At 43.9% G+C, this 17,316-nt stretch overlaps 1 protein-coding gene across 2 annotated transcripts in view; it reads left to right on the top strand.

The window, feature by feature from the left end:
• Window positions 1-1,745: 1,745 nt before the first annotated feature.
• The window catches only part of plrg1 (pleiotropic regulator 1), a 32,309-nt gene continuing 16,738 nt past the window's right edge, over window positions 1,746-17,316 (top strand). The window contains exons 1-4 of one of the 2 annotated variants that reach the window (XM_052032582.1): window positions 1,746-2,106; window positions 11,952-12,058; window positions 14,368-14,501; window positions 17,095-17,148. In XM_052032582.1, the coding sequence (XP_051888542.1) occupies window positions 12,012-12,058; window positions 14,368-14,501; window positions 17,095-17,148 (235 nt within the window). In that variant the 5' untranslated portion in view covers window positions 1,746-2,106; window positions 11,952-12,011. Of the gene's footprint in view, window positions 2,107-2,328; window positions 2,535-11,951; window positions 12,059-14,367; window positions 14,502-17,094; window positions 17,149-17,316 lie in introns of those variants that run through there. The other variant, XM_052032572.1, reaches the window with a different exon arrangement.

Genomic DNA, 17,316 nt, shown 5'->3' with positions numbered 1-17,316 from the left:
AAAGTTTAAAGGAGATTTATGAGGCAAGTATTTTTTACACAGATTTGTAGGTGCCTGGCACATGCTGACAGGGGATGTGGTAGAAGCAGATAAGATAGCAACGTTTAACAGGCATTTAGACAGTCACATGAACAGACAGGGAATAGAGGGATATAGACCACATACAGGCAGATGGGATTAGTTCAATTTGCCATCATGTTCAGCACAGACATGGTGGGCTGATGGGCCTGTTTCTGTGCTATACTTTGTTATGTTTGTCCTTGTGGGGTATTGGTGTTGTGGTATCTTTTGAAGACAATATTATCAGCTTGTGAATGTCATAGAGACAATGGAAATTGCACGTATTTGTGCATGTCTGTGAAAATCAGACATTGTCAATGAAATACTCAGTAGGTTAGACATTTCTGATAAATGGTCATCAACATGAAACATTTACACTGTCTCTCACACTCTCCATTGATACTGCCTTAGCTTGCTGAGTGTTTCTAGCAATTGTTTTTATTTCAGATTTCCATCATAAGTAGTTTTTGCTTTCTGCTAGCACTTAGGTGCTACAAAGGAAAGTGTGTAATTGGTGAGTGGTGTAAGATATATGTTGGCATCAGAGCCTGAACTTATCCTGGCCATCTTTGTGAGTTCATTGTATCTCTTTCTGCTCTTTGAAGCAAGTTTTTAACCCCAAACTTGCAATGACGATCTCTATAGCAGTGTTGTCATGCTATCTTACTGTGGTGTTGTGTTGCATCCACCTTAATAAAAACACAGCATGCATCTCCTTTGTCAACATCAACAGTGCTGAGGTCGAGAGGGTTGAGAGCTTCAAGTTCCTAGGAGTGAACATCACCATTAGCCTGTCCTGGTTCAACCACGTAGATGCCATGGCCTCTACTTCCTTGGGAAGCTCACCAGCGCCTCTACTTCCTTGGGAAGCTAAAGAAATTTGGCACGTCCCTGTTGACCCTTACCAGTTTTTATTGATGCACCACAGAAAGCATCCTATCTGGATGCATCGCAGCTTGGTATGGCAACTGCTCTGCCTGTGACTGTAAAGAGTTGTGGACACAGCTCAGCACATTAAGAAAATAAGCCTCCTCTCCTATCTATACTTCTCGCTGCCTCAGTAAAGCAGTCAGCATAATCAAAGGCCACACTCAACCCAGACATTCTTCTTCCCCCCCTCCCCCCCTAATCAGGCAGAAGATACAAAAGCCTGAGGGCACATACCACCAGGCTCAAGGACAGCTTCTATCCCACTGTTATAAGACTATTGAACGGTTCCCTAGTATGATAAGATGGACTGTTAACTTAGCAGCTACCTCGTTACGACCTTGCACCTTGTCCACCTGCACCGCACTTTCTCTGTAGCTGTTACACTTTATTCTGCATTCTGTTATTGTTTTACATTGTACTACCTCAATGCACTGTGTAATGAATTGATCTGTATGAACAGCGTGCAAGACGAGTTTTTCACTGTACCTTGGTACATATGACAATAATAAACTAATTCCAATTCCTTTTTAAGAATTCTGAATGAGCAATAAGGTGCAAGGGAGTGGAGGATTAGCCACAATTTTAACATGTTTTGCAGTTGCTAATTTTCTAAAGCTGATGCTCCTTCTTCTATCTTATTGAGAAGTGATATATAAGAAACATTGGGAAATGAACATGTCATTTAGGCCTTCAATCCTTTTCTGCCACTCAACTGGATCATGATTAACCCAAACTCTATGCATGCATTTTTATTCCATTACTGTCAATATATTTTATTCAGTCTTAAAAGCAAGGCAATGAGTTGCAAACTTCCAAATTATCTTTTCTTTAAAAATGTGATTCCTGGGTGTCGAAGTTAGACCTACATCAGCCCCTAACTTTGGTGTCCTCCTGGTCCCATGCTCCATAAAGTTGTCATGTCAAACTCACACCTTTCACAAACAAAAGCAGGAAATGCTGGAAACAAAAGCTACTTCTAAGTGGCTTACGTCAATGATTTGTTTGATAAGAGCGGAAAACACAAGAAACACTCAGCAGGTCAGATGACATCTGTGGAAAGGGATGACTTCGCCAGGCGTTTGCTAATGCTCCCCGGAAAACATTTTGGGATTAAAGGTGCTGTATTAATGCACGTTTTTGTTATTGGTGGCACTTTGCAAAATCGGTTTACTGTTAATTCCTTTGCTTATTAAATCCGGGTTTGATTTGCCCAATGTTTATCTAGCCTCAGCGTGTTCCAAAATAGTGACCGAGCCAACGGCGGCGATACTCGGTGTCCTCTCCTGAGCTGTATGTGCGGCGTGGGGCCGCTCAAGCTGGGTGTCGCTGTAGGCGGCGTGCAAGGCAGAGGAGACGTGAATGACTTCCTGTCATCGCACTGTCCCTCGTCGTGCCAGACTTCGTTGCTGTGGGGTTGGTCTGTGGTTCTCGGTGATAATCGGCGGGTTTGGCTGAGGAAGCTTACGGTGTTGGCCGCATTTGCGGTGGTTTTTAAAAGCGGCTGGCGGTTCTGGCGGCTGCCATCAAGCAGGACCATGGTGGAGGTGAGATTGGTGTTAAACATCTCTGGGCCTGGGCAGCTGCCTTTGTTTGGGGTCCGGGAGATTGTTGGGTGGTTTGGCGCCCAAGCGCCTTGGAAGGATCTGAGATCTGTCGTAACGAAAGGCGAAGGACTTCTCTCAACCCATTGCATAGGAAATAAGAGTGGGAGCGGGTGGCGGGTGGCTTTTTACACCTTGACTTCCTAATTGTTGGTCAGTATCTGCCGTTCTGCATTATTGCAACCATTGAAAAAGGGGGCATCGATATTTATCGGGGGGGGGGCGCTGCGGGGAGAAAGAGGAGGGAGGAAGGGGTGGGGTGTGCGGCAATATTTCATCCTGTGCATGGGCCAGTAAAGTTGTCATGATGGATTGTCATATTGGAAACTTTTCCCTGTCATAAGAGAGTATGCTGAGGTCTACATAGTTGTTGAGCATTCTTTCCGGGTAATTAGGTTTCTGTGTCCGTGAGCGAAACTGCAGTATGGTGTGTTGCCTCTCGGGTTCTTGGGTCAAGGATTCATGCGAGTGGTTGCAGAACAAGGAGGGTGAGCACCCAGAAGTTACGATCCGTACGAATGGCATAGGCAGGAAGAGAGATGAGGTCTTGCAAAGTGAATATAGGGAGGTAGGCAGAAGGTTAAAAAGCAGGTCATTCTGGTGATCTCGGGATTACTCCTTGTGCCATGTGCTAGTGAGTGTAGGAACACAAGGATATGGCAAATGAATGTGGTGCTGAAGAGCTGGTGCAGGCAGGAGGTCTTCACCTACATGGACAATTGGGATTTCTTCTGGAGCTGAGGTGACCTGTACATCAGAACTGGAAGGGGACCAATATCTTTGCAGGGAGGTTTGCCAATGCTACTTGGAAGGCTTTAAACTAGTCTGGCATGGGAGTGGTGTAACAGATGAGAAAGTTGAATCTAATATAGAGGTTAAAGCAAGCAAGTCCGGTAGGCAGGCCAGGCAGGGGCAGGACCAGGATGGTCTGATAGGCCAAACTGCATTTATTTTCATGCAATAAGTCTGACAGGTAAGACAGATGAACTCAGAGCATGGATCTGCACTTGGGATTGTGATATTATAGCTATTATGAAAAAGTGGTAGCGATTTGGGCAGGATTGGCAACTCAGTGTTACAGAGTATTGATGCTTCTGGTGGAGATAAGAGAAAAGGGGGAGTTGTGTTATTGATTCGGGAGAATATCCCGACAGTACTTAGAGAGGATTTCCTGGGGACGGGGTTATCCAGTGAGGCTGTAGGGGCAGAACTTCGAAATGTACAAAGGCAATCAAAAAACAAACTGTTTATGCAGGGCCGTGACTCGAAATGTCGACAATTCCTTATCCCCCATGGGTGCTGCTCCACGCACTGAGTTTTTCAGATTTATTTGCTCCAGATTCCAGCATCTGCAGTCTCGTGTGTACCAAAAAAAGGGGGATCACTTTGATGGAATTATGCTATAGGCCCCCCAATAGTCAGTAAGAGTCAGAGGAGAGGGAAATCACAGATAGCTGTAGGAATAATAGTAGGTGATTTTAACTTCCCTAATGTTGACTGGGAATTTGTTAAGTGTGCCCAAGGATGTTTTCTAAAGCAAGATGTAGATGGCCTTACCAGAGAGGGGGCTGCACTTGACCTCCTCTTAAGACAGTGGGGAAGTACTGTGGGACCAGTGACCATAATTCTACTAGTTTCAAAATAGTCATAGAAAAAGATATGTCCAGTCCTCAAGTTCAAGTCCTAAATTGGGTGAAGGCTCATTTCAGATAGAAACTCACAAATGTTGATTGGAAGAGGTTGTTTGCAGGTAAAGGGATGTCTAGCAAGTGGGAGGATTTTAAAAGCAAGATAGGAAGAGTTCAGGGCCAGCATGTTCCTTTAAGAGTGAAGGGCAAGGCTGGCAGGATTGGGGAGCCCTGGTTGAGAAGGGATATTGAGGCTCTGGTCAGGAAAAAGGAGGAAGTTGAGGGCATGCTATGTTGGCACTGGAAGTGTGGCGACACTTGTGGGCTGCCCTAGCACGTTCTCAGAATGTGTTGGTTGTTAACGCAAAAAGACACATTTCACTGGTATTGGTATTGGTTTATTGCTGTCACTTGTACCGAGGTACAGTGAAAAACTTGTCTTGCATACCGATCATACAGGTCAAGTCATTACACAGTGCAGTTACATTGAGTTAGTACAGAGTCCATTGATGTAGTACAGGTAAAAACAATAACAGTACAGAGTAAAGTGTCACAGCTACAGAGAAAGTGCAGTGCAATAAGGTGCAAGGTCACAACAAGGTAGATGGTGAGGTCATAGTCCATCTCATTGTATAAAGCAACCATTTAGTAGTCTTATCACAGTGGGGTAGAAGCTGTCCTTAAGTCTGGTGGTACGTGCCTCAGGGACCTGTATCTTCTACCCGATGGAAAAGGAGAGAAGAGAGAATGTCACGGGTGGGTGGAGTCTTTGATTATGCTGGCTGCTACACCAAGGCAATGATGGGTAAAGACAGAGTCCAAGGAGGGGAGGCTGGTGTCCGTGATGCGCTGGGCTTTGTCCACAACTCTCTGCAGTTTCTTGCGGTCCTGGGCAGAGCAGTTGCTGTACCAAGCCATGATACATCCAGATAGGATGCTTTCTATGGTGCATCGGTAAAAGTTGGTGAGAGTCAAAGGGGACAAACTGAATTTCTTTAGCCTCCTGAGGAATTAGAGGCGCTGGTGAGCTTTCTTGGCCGTAGCATCTACATGATTTGACCAGGACAGGCTGTTGGTGATGTTCAATCCCAGGAACTTGAAGCTGTCAACCCTCTCAACCTCAACACCATTGATGTAGACAGGTGCCTGTACACTGCCCCTTTTCCCGAAGTCAATGATCAGCTGTTTTGTTTTGTTGATATTGAGGGAAAGATTGTTGTCATGACACCATTCCACTAAGCTCTCTATCTCCTTCCTGTACTCCGACTCATCGCTGTTTGAGATACAGTTGTATCATCTGTAAACTTGTAGATGGAGTTAGAGCAGAATCTAGCCACACAGTCATGAGTGTATAGGGAGTAGAGTAGAGGGCTGAGGACACAGCCTTGTGGGGCACCAAGGTTGAGAATAATCGTGCTGGAGGTATTGCTGCCTATCCTCACTGTCTGTTGGTTAGAAAGTCAAGGATCCAGTTACAGAGGGAGGTGTTGAGTCCTAGGTCTCGGAGTTTGGTGACAGCCTTGTGTGGGATTATTGTATTGTAGCTGTAGTCAATAAACAATAGTCTAATGTGGGTGTCTTTACTGTCCAAATGCTCCAAAGCTGAGTGTAGGGCCAGGGAGATGGCATCCGCTGTAGACCTATTTCGGCGATAGGTGAATTGCAGTGGGTCAAGGTTGTCTGGGAGGCTGGAGTTGATGTGTGCCGTGACCAGCCTCTCAAAGCACTTCATGATGGTGGATGACAGAGCCACTGGTCAGTAGTCATTGAGGCATGTTACCTTGCTTTTCTTCGGTACTGGCATGATAGTGGTCTTCTTAAAACAGGTGGGAACCTGAGATTGAAGCAGGGAGAGGTTAAATATGTCCACAAGTACTTCTGCCAGCTGATCAGCACAAGATCTGAGCATACGGCCAGGGACACCATCTGGGCCAGGTGCTTTTCTCGTGTTCACCCTCTGGAAGACTGATCTTATGTCCTCACCTGTGATCACAGGTTCGGCTGCATTGGAGGCTGTCAGGGTGGATGGTGACAATCCACTTCCCTTCTGTTCAAAATGTGCATGTAAGCCCTGCCATAACTGACGGCTGGTCAGGGATTCTATTTTGAGTCGGTATTGACTCTTGGCATCCCTGATAGCTTTCCGAAGGTCATACCTCGATTTCTTGTACAGATCAGGATCACCAGATTTGTGTGCAGCAGTCCTCGCCTTCAGTAGGGAGTGGATCTCCCGGTTCATCCATGGTTTCCTATTTGGGAACACCCCAAATTGTCTTCTTTGGCACACAGTCCTCCACACACTTGCTGATAAAGTCTGGTGGTGGCATACTCATCAAGGCTGGCAGCTGAGTCTTTGAACATGGACCAGTGCACTGTCTCAAAGCAGTCACATAGGAGCTCATCTGCTTCCTCAGACCAGCACTGCACGACTCTCTGTACCGGATCCTCCTGTATCAGTTTCTGTTTGTATGCAGGGAGAAGGAGCACAGCCTGGTGGGCTGATTTCCCAAAATGTGTTTCAATGTACATGTGACTAATAAATATTATTATTACAGGTATAGATAGCTGGGATCTAGAGAATCCTTTGAGGAGTATCGGGGGTTAGGAATACACTTAAGAAGGAAATTAAAGGGGCCATGAAATATCCCTGGCAGATAATATAAAGGAGAATCCTTGAAGATTCTATAACTATATTAAGAGTAACTAGGGGAAGGATAGCACCCCTTGAGGATAAGTGTGGTAATCTATGTATGGAGCCACAGGAAATATCAGAATCATGTTTATTATCACTGACACATTGTGAAACTTGTTGTTTCGTGGCAGCAGTACAGTGCAAGATATAAAGACATAAAAATTACTATAAATTACAAAAATAAATACTGCAAAAGAGGAATAACGGGGTAGTGTTCATAGACAGTTCAGAAGTCTGATGGCGGAGGGGAAGAAGCTGTTCCTGAAATGTTGAGTGTGGGTCTTCAGGCTCCTGTATCTCCTCCCCGATGATAGTAAGATGAAGAGGGCACGTCCTGGATGATGAGGGTCTTTAATGATGGATGCTGCCTTCTTGAGACACTGCGTCTTGAAGGTGTCCTCGATGGTGGGGAGGTTGTGCCTGTAATGGAGCCAGCTGAGTCTACAACCCTCTGTAGCCTCTTTTGATCCTGCACATTGGAGCATTCATACCAGGCGGTGAGGCAACCAGTCAGAATGCTCTCCATTGTACATCTGTAGAAGTTTGCAAGAGTCTTTGGTGACATACCAAATCTCCTCAAACTCCTAATGAAGTAGAGCTGCTGGCGTGCCTTCTTTGTGATTGCATCATTGTGTCGGGCCCAAGATGGATTCTCTGAGCTGCTCACCCTTTCCACCGCTGACCCCTCAATTAGGACTGGTGTGTGTTCTCCGACTTCCCTTTCTTGAAGTTCACCATCAATTCCTTGGTCTTGCTGACATTGAGTGCGAGGTTGCTGTTGTGATACCACTCAACCAGCTGATCTATCTCACTTTTGTACGCCTCTTCATCACCATCTGAGATTCTGTCAACAACAGTGGTGTCATCGGTGAATTTATAGATGGCGTTTGAGCTGTGCCTAGCCACACAGTCATGAGTGTAGAGACAGTCGAGCAGTGGGCTAAGCTCACATCATTGAGGAGCGCCTGTGTTGATTGTCAGCGAAGAGGAGATATTACTACTGACCTGCACTGACTGTGGTCTCCCGATAAGGAAGTCAAGGATCCAGTTGCAGAGGGAGGTACAGAGAAGCTTGTTAGTTAGTACTGAGGGGATGATAGTGTTGAACGCCAAGATAAACAGCAGCCTGAAATATGTTTTGCTGTTGTCTAGGTGCTCCCAAGCTGACTGGAGAGCCAGTGAGATTGAGTCTGCTGTGGACCTGTTGTGGCAGTAGGCAAATTGTAGTGGGTCCAGGTCCTTGTTCAGGCAGGAGTTAACTCTAGCCATGACGAACCGCTTAAAGCACTTCATCAAGGTAGATGTGAGTGCTACCAGGCGATAGTCGTTGAGGCGGCTCACCCTGCTCTTCTTGGACATTGGTATGATTGATGCCCTTTTGAAGCAGGTGGGAACCTCCAACTGCAGCAGTGAGAGGTTGAAGATGTCCTTGAACACTCCAACCAGTTGATCGGCACAGATTTTCTGTACCCTGCCAGGTACACCGTCGGGGCCTGATGCCTTGTGAGGGTTCACCCTTTTGAAGGATGTTCTGACGTTGGCCTCAGAGACAGATTACAAGGTCACCAAACGCTGTGGGGATTCGTGTAGGTGTGGTGTTACTCTTCCTTTCAAAGCGTGCATAAGAGGTGTTGAGCTCATCAGGGAGTGAAGCATCACTGCCATTTATGCTGTTAGATTTCGCCTTATATGAAGTAATGGCATGCAAACCCTGCCACAGCTGTTGTGCATGCAATTGTGTCTCTAACTTCACACAGAATTGCCTTTTCGCTCTCACGATGGCCTTCCGTAGGTTATACCTGGACTTCTTGTAGGGTTCTGGATCGCCAGTCTTGAACACCACAGATCTAGCCCTCAGCAAAATGAGAATAGAACAATATAGCACAATACAGGCCCTTCGGCCCAACATGTTGTGCCAACCTTCAAACCACTCTTAAGACTATCTAACTCCTTCCTCCCATATATCCCTCCATAAGATAAATTCTTCCATATGCTTATCTAACAATTTCTTGAACTTGCCCAACGTATCAGCCTCCACCACAGCCCCAGGCAGCACATTCCATGCACCAACCACTCACTGGGTGAAAAACCTCCCTCTGACATCTCCCTTGAACTTCCCACCCATTACCTTAAAGCCATGCCCTCTTGTATTGAGCATTGGTGCCCTGGGAAAGAGGCACTGGCTGTCCACTCTATCTATTCCTCTTTATTGTACCTCTATCATGTCTCCCCTCATCCTCCTTCTCTCCAATGAGTAAAGCCCTAGTTCCTTTAGTCTCTCCTCATAATCCATACTCTCTAATCCAGGCAGCATCCTGGTAAATCTCCTCTGCATCCTTTCCAGCACCTCCACATCCTTCCTATAATGAGGCAACCAGAACTGGTTTATCCAGGGCTTCTGGTTTGGGAAAACGTGGCATGTTCACAGTGGCACACACTGATCCACGCAGGTCTTGATGAAGTCAGTGTTGGCCGTGGTATGTTCATTCAGATCCGAAGATGAATCCCTGAATATGGTCCAGTCCACTGATTCAAAGCAGTCCTGTAAACGCTCCTCCTTCTCCCTTGACCATACCTTTACGGTCCTCACTGCTGGTGCTGTGGTCTTCAGTCTCTGCATATATGTCAGAAGTAGAAGTACAGCCATATGGTCAGACTTGTCAAAGTGCCAGTGCGGGATGGCGCAGTAAGCATTCTTGATGGTGGTGTAGCAGTGATTGAGTGTGTTGGCTCTTCTGGTTCTGCAGGTGGACATGTTGGTGGTAGTTTGTCAGAGACTTCTTCAAGCTGGCCTGGTTGAAGTCCCCTGTAATGATCGGGACGGCATCAGGGTGCGCTGTCTTGTGGCTGTTGATCACGGTGCTCAGCTCCTCCAGCGCCAGCTTGACATTTGCCGGGGTGACAGCAGAGAACTCCCTTGGCAGATAAAATGGTCGGCACTTGACTGCCAAATGTTCCAGGTTGGGGGAGCAGGACTGTGTCAGAACCACCACGTTTGTGCACCATGATGAGTTAATCATGAAGTAAATGCTGCCACCTCTACCTTTACCTGATGCACCATCTGGTCCACACAGTGGATGGTGAAGCCGTCAGGCTGGAGCACTGTGTCTGGAGTTTTAGGAGTGAACCATGTCTCTGTGAAGCAGAGTACCCAACAGTCCTTGATGTCCCTCTGGTGCTGCAAGGTCTTAAATGAATGCTTTACATCTGTTTTCATCATGGAGAAGGACGTGGAAGCTTCGGTGGTGGGGGGGGGGGGGGGGAGCAGATATCCTGGAGCATATCAAACTACAAAGGAGGAAGTGTTGAAGGTCCTGAAACTCATTATAGTGGATAAGTCCCTGGGGCCTGATTATGTGCATCCCAGGATGTTATGTTAAACAAGGAAGGGCTCCTTGTATCTTTGTTAGCCACAGATGAGGTACTGGAAGACTAAGATAGCTAATGCTGTGCCTTTATTTACTAAGGGCAGCAGGGATAAGCCTGGAACTACAGGCCAGTAAGCCTTGCATCAGTGGTGGGAAAACTATTGGAAGGGATTCTGAGAGACTATTTATTTATATTTGGAAAGGCAAGTACTGATTTGGGATAGTCCATGATATATCATGTCTCTCAAAGTTCATTGAGTTTGTTGAAGAGATGTCCAAGAGGATTGATGAGGGCAGGGCAATAGGTGTTGGCTTAGTGGACTTTGGCAGGCACGGTAGTGTAGCAGTTAGCGTAACACTTTACAGCGCCAGCGACCCGGGTTCAAATCCGGCCGCTGTCTGTAAGGAGTTTGTACGTTCTCCCTATGTCTGCGTGGGTTTCCTCCAGGTGCTCTGGTTTCCTCCCACATTCCAAAGATGTACAGGTTTGGAAGTTGTGGGCATGCTATGTCGGCACTGGAAGCGTGGCGACATTTGCGGGCTGCCCTCTGATAAAAGATGTATTTCACTGTGTGTTTCGATGTATATGTGACTTATAAAAATATCTTATTTGACAAGCTTCTGCGTGGTAGGTTGGTCTGGAAGTTTAGATGACATGGGATCCAGCGTGAGCTAGCCAATTGGATACATAATTGGCTTGGTGGCAGGGGACAGAGGGTGGTAGTGGAGGGTTGTTTTTCAGATTGTATGCCTATGACCAGTGATGTGCTACAGGGATTGGTGCTGCGCCCTCTGTTGTTGTCATATATTAATGATTTAGATCATTAATGAAGGTGACATGATTAGTAAGTCTGCAGATAGCACCAAAATTGATGGTGTACTGGGCAGTGAAGAAGGTTGTCTAAGGTTACCACAGAATATTGGTCAACTTTCAGAAAATTGGGGAGTGGGGAGAGAGTGGAATCTCATTGAAAACTACTGGATACTGAAAGGCCTGGAAAGAGTGAACATAGGGAGGATGTTTCCATTAGAAGGAGATTCTAGGATCTAAGGCCATAGCTTTAGAATAAAGGGACATCCCTTTAAAACTAGATGACAGGGAATTTCTTCAGCCAGTGGGTGGTGAATCTGTGGAATTTGTTGCCACAGAGGGCTGTAGAGGCCAGGTTATTGGGTGTATTTAAGGCAGAGATTGATAGGTTCTTGATTGGTAAATGGGTTATGGGGCGAAGGCAGGAGAATGGGGTTTTAAAAAAAAAATCAGCCATGATTGAATGGCAGAGCAGACTTGATGGGCCAGATGGCCGAATTCTGCTCCTATTATCATGGTCTAACTGGGAAAGTGGTCAGGGGAATGGCAAATAGAACTTAACTCAGACAAGTATGAAGTGATGCATTTTGGGAAGTTAAGCTAGTGAATGGCAGGGCACTAGGGGGTGTTATTTGATAATGGATCCAGAAATGAGATATTATTTGAATGCATAATTTCACTTAAAGTCATAAATTTTATTGATTGTATTTATAAGATTTTTTATTTTTGAATGGTGTAATTATGTAAATTTAATATTTTTTCAAGAATTTCACTGCATTTAAATTTGCTTAAACATTAAGCCATGCTTCAGTTTTAATTCTTAAATTTCAGTTAAAGGAATTTATTTTTGTTATTTGTCAGGAGGTGCAGAAACATTCAGTGCACACACTGGTATTCAGATCTCTAAAACGAACACATGACATGTTTGTTAGTGATCATGCCAAGCCTGTTGCAGTAGATGAGAAAAGGTAAGTGTTTTCAGTCTTTATAGAAGCAAAGTGTTATCTCATTGGATCATGAGCACACATCTACAACAAAAAAAGCTCTTGACTGCATTACTACCATGTTTAAAAACCCACTGTTTTATGTCTAGTGCATAAGATGTGGAATTTTTTTCATAACTGGAGCAACATTATTTCCCTTTACTGCAGGTTAATCTAGATTGCTGAAAGCAATATGTATCACATTCAATTTGATGTGGCCGATAATCATATAGGTCAACCCTTTCTGAGCTCGGCTCGTATGCAAGGACTGAGAAATGTTTAAAAAAGCATTAAGAAGTTCAGCGTCTGTGGCTGCATCAGGCTGTGTGTGGGACCAAAGTACGTGGGCACCAAGTGTCACTACGTGCCGAGCTTCTACCTGTCCCCGGTGTTCCGAAGGATGGGCCTGGCCCCGTTGCCGCGCAACGTTCCAGTCAGCTGGATGTTGCCGCACTACCTATCCTTCGTGAGAAAATTCTTCCAGACCAACACCTTTGACCACAAGTCCTTCAGGCAGTGGCCAGCACGGAACATCCTGCAGACACTGCAGGAGAAGGACTCTATGGATACTGTGGGGTATCAGCCCAGCCAGAACTCACCAACAAGCACCAAGACCTCGCTTGGCTGGTGGTGAGAGGGGCCCTCCCAGTCAGATCCTTCCTGCATGGGCGAAACATCAGTCCCAGTGCGTGCTGCCCCCGGGAGGACTGTGCTGGGGATGAGACAGTTGCCCACCTCTTTGCGGGCTATGGGTTTGCGAGGAGGGTGTGACAAGATGCAAGGGTCATTGTCACATTTCATCCGCAGCAGCTGTGTAACAAAGGATTCTTTGATCTATGGGTTGTTCTTGGGGACACGCACACGGACATCAACTGCCGCTGGAAGGTCATCAACTCGGTGAAAGACGCCCTTTGGTCTGTCCGAAACTTGTTGCTCTCCCGGCACTGCGAGATGTCCACAGGGGAATGCTGCCGACTGGCACATTCCAGGCTGCAGGAGTACGTGCTGAGGGACGCACTGAAGCTGGGCGCAGCCAACACAAGGGCTCGGTGGGGAAGGACTACAGTTTAAGGTTCTTCTGCCACTGGAGAGGGAAGGGTGGGGTCAGCGAGGAAGCCCCTTAAATATTGTAAATATGGGATTGGGGTAGCACCCCAGGGAGCCACACAAATGGCATCAGTGCTGTTTTTTTATATATAAAAAGGCAACACTAATGATTGATCTGTACATGAATGTAAAGGTTTGTACTGTCTTATTGTTGTATATAGTTTGTTTTTTTTTATGATGAATAAAGTTTATTTTGGAATAAAAAAGAATTAAGTAGTTCAGACAGGACTCAAAAAGCTTCTACTGAAAGTAACAATTAATCAAAGTCTTGGTATTAAAAGAAACTTAAATTAATGAGTTGTTTGTGCAGCAGAAATAAGTTTCAGCTTGTTAGCATCAACATTATAGTCATAGAGAGATGCAACAGGGAAACAGGCTCTTTGACCCTCCGGCTCTGCACCAACCATCACATGCCCATTTTTACACTAATCTTGCCCTCACCCATTTTATTCTTCCCACATTTCCATCATCTCCCCTCCAGATCCTACCACTCACCTGCATGCTAGGGGTGATTTACAGTGGCCAGTTAATTTGCCAATGCATGTTTTTGGGATATAGGACAAATGGGGAGCTCCAGGAGGGCACCCATGTGGTCACGGGAGAACATGCAAACTCTTGACAGCACCTTTGCCACTGAGCATGAAGTAGCAGCTCTACTTGTTGTGTTACATTTTGCTTCCCAAAATGTAACAATATTTTTAATATTTTTAACATTATAACATGTAAAAATTAATCACAGTTAAATGTGCCATTAAAAAAATTCTAGTTCCTTGGGTTTGTCATTGCTTTGTTAAATATAATTGGAATGCCAATATTTTTCATAGAGTAAAAGGATAATTAGAGAAAAAGGAGTAGGAGTAAAGGGGGTGGGGGTTAATAAAGGGACTAGGTGGGTTACAGTCAGGGGAGGATTAAGGGGTCGTCTGACAGGGGGTAATCCTTCCCTGCTTGGAAAATTTTGGAAACTAGTTTTAGCACAATTTTAACCAGAATTCATTTAATTAGATATAAAATGATAATTGTATCGTAGTGAAAGAAAATGGGAAGTTATTTTCATGAATTACATTTAGTTGTAAATAACATTCTGTTTATTCAAATCAATCGCTGATATGCTATTGTATAAGAGCCATGGAGACACTGATCATATTTGTATGAATTCACTGTTTTATACCATTTTAATTGATCAGTTACAAGCTCAAGATGAATGTGAAGTTGCAAACAGAGTACAGTCCTGTGCTTCACATGCCTATACTTAAAGAAATCAGAGAAAAATGCTCTCAGTCTGATTCCTATAACCATGGACATTATAGCCTAAATCAAGGTAAGTGTTCACAGCAAAAGATGATCTGTATTGTTCCATATTCCTTTATTCTTTTATCTTGTTCATGATATTAAATCATGCAAGTGTCTGCATGTGTTAAATCTGGATTGTTTTAAGTAATCTCTTTGGTGATTTTTAGGATTCTATGTTATTGATTTCAGAAGCCTACTTTAATTTTGGAATACTTTTGTGAGTTTTAAAAATTATTAGAAAATGAAAATATTAAAACTGATACTTAAAATGTTAAGTGAGCTCACAATTAGAAAAAAGTACAAATATCCATCATAAACCACAAATAATTAAAGAAAGAAACCTCAACCTTATTGTTCCTCCTCCTCAAACCCTCCCCCTGGTGGTCCTACAATATTCATTGAAATCAGTGAGTTGATGGATTGAATAGATTCCCTAGTGTTAAATGCATAGGAATCTCAGCAACTTTCTTCCATAGGGAGTCCAGTAGCAGAGCATAGCCATGAGATGGCTATTAAAGCTTGGCCAGTAAGTTTTGAATTTCCATGTTCAAGTAGAAGTTCTGAAACTGGCTATACTTGTATGTCAACAGTTTTGCAACAATAACAGCAAAATCTGGTGGATGAATGTAAATGCATTGGGTTAAAAGTCCTGAAACGATGCAACAACAGAGTGGGAGTACCAGCAGACTGTGGTAATATAAAGTGACCTCCTCTCATCTAGGGGAAGTAAATGCCATCCTTGCCAGTGATGTTCACAATCTGCAAATGTACACTAAGCAACATTTGGTGGCTTATATGCATTGAAGGATATGCATACGAGAAATGGAGGGTTATGGGCTTTGTAGGAGGAAAGAGCTAGATTGATCGTGGAGTAGGTTTATATAGGTCGGCACAACATCATGGGCCCAAGGGTCTGTACTGTGCTCTACTGTTCTATGTTCTATAAGATGCCTCGTCAGTAGCAATCCCATACCAATATGTGGTCTGATGTTACAACTAATACACATTCATCATGCCAGCCACTGTAATGTACTGTTCAGTCCTCAGCTTTAGTTTTAATGAATTTAATTCCTTTTCAGCATAACCTTTAAAATATGTAATCAGCATTATATTCAAGACCAGAGTTCTACAGCAGCTGTAGCATTGTCTTTTGCATGTCAGCTGGGAAATCGATGTATTTTTTTTCTACTTGTCCTGTTATGAGCTTTAATTTATAAATTTCTGATATCACTGGAGGAACTCTGCTAATATAGGAGATTCTGGGTTTATAATGAGCTGACTTCAATCACATCTTAGAGCTAAAAGCTGCAAATAGCTGCTGCTCTCTTTTTATTTTCAATATGTGCACCTCAATTTTAGCAATGCATCATGCTGTTGCCATTATTCTCTTCTGAGTTCTTCATTGAACCAGAGGGAAATTCCCTGACTTGATTGTGCAACCCATCTTTTTATTAAGTGCCTCCTGTCCCAGAATTGCCCCCAGTACCCCAAGAATCTGAAGCTCTCACTCTTGTACTTTGCACAGCTTCCTATTTATGCCTGTGCTGGTTTATGGGATGGGATTAATGGAGAGATTATCATATTTTTAGAGGTCTTACATTTTAACTTCCTCCAAAGCCGTGTGACACTCTGACTGTAGGAATATTATTCTTGCCCTTCCTAACTTTTGGCTCCCTCTCTTTTCCCAGTTCCCCTCCTCCTGCAGAATATATGTCACCCTCATTCTAATGTCCTTTACCCTGCTATGAAGGAGATAACACATCAATGCAGGATTGCCATTGAAAGAATGCAGAAATGCCTGCTCATGGAACTTCTCATAATGACTATACTTCTATGCTCATTAGTGCTGTGGTCTGGGCTGCATTCATCATTACCAGCGCTGATTATCATTTTGAAAGTGCGAACACCTTGAAGATTCCTCTATTACTGTCTCTCCCTACTCTTCCAAGTGGCTTCTGTTCTAGTGGTGTGGCAACCTGGAGTATACCCTCCAAGAAACTGTCTCTGCAATGCTTTGTAATGACTTCAGTTGCCACTGAATCTTGGCAACTGAACATGTACACATGTAATTCTTGGACACATGGAATGTCCTGAAGTTGCCACTTGATGTATAGTAGTTGTAAGCAACATGTCTCATCTGCCCATCTATGATCTGAAAAAAAATCTTTCTTCTTTCTTAGTATCTGTACCTTGTTTAAACTATGAATTTTAATGCCTCAATACCTTCACCATAATAAGGATCTGACTTGCCAGCTAATTACCTACCCCCTTCTGTGTTCCACTGATGCATTAAAAATTCTGGCATCCCCTCTGTCCCCAAATGTCCCGTTAGCTTCTCAATATTCTGCCTATTATATTCTATATGTTCCACTTTATTTATTTAGTTAGTTCTTTTATCTGACTGAAGTGTTTTAATACTCAGAGCAGGGATAACATAAGTGACCTTTTTAAAGATGTATTTTTATTGTAAGTACTTTGTTCTACATTTGAAAGACATTTTTTTCTTTAAAAAAATCCAGTGTTATTTGCACACTAATTGAATACCAGTTATTAAAAATTGTATCATTAAAATTTACTTTGAAGTCTAACTTAAATTGTATTTTGATTCTATTCTGTTTTAGATCACGAACCTGAATACATTATAACTGGTACTCATCCGTACCCATCAGGTCCAGGTCAGCTGTGTTTCTGGAAAAAAAATTTTGTTTTGTACATTGGGAATGTTTTTGGATTGGCTTGCACTTTCTGTAAAAGTTTAATTCCTTGGCCATTTGCAAGCAGAATTGCTGTGCAGGACCTCCCTGTCTTATGGATATACTCAACTTATGGATATCCCATCCATA

This window comes from Pristis pectinata, chromosome 2 (genome assembly GCF_009764475.1).
Source record: "Pristis pectinata isolate sPriPec2 chromosome 2, sPriPec2.1.pri, whole genome shotgun sequence".
Taxonomy (NCBI): Eukaryota; Metazoa; Chordata; class Chondrichthyes; order Rhinopristiformes; family Pristidae; genus Pristis; species Pristis pectinata.
The sequence above is the reverse complement of the archived record's forward strand: the minus strand, read 5'-3'. Positions and strand labels throughout refer to the sequence as shown.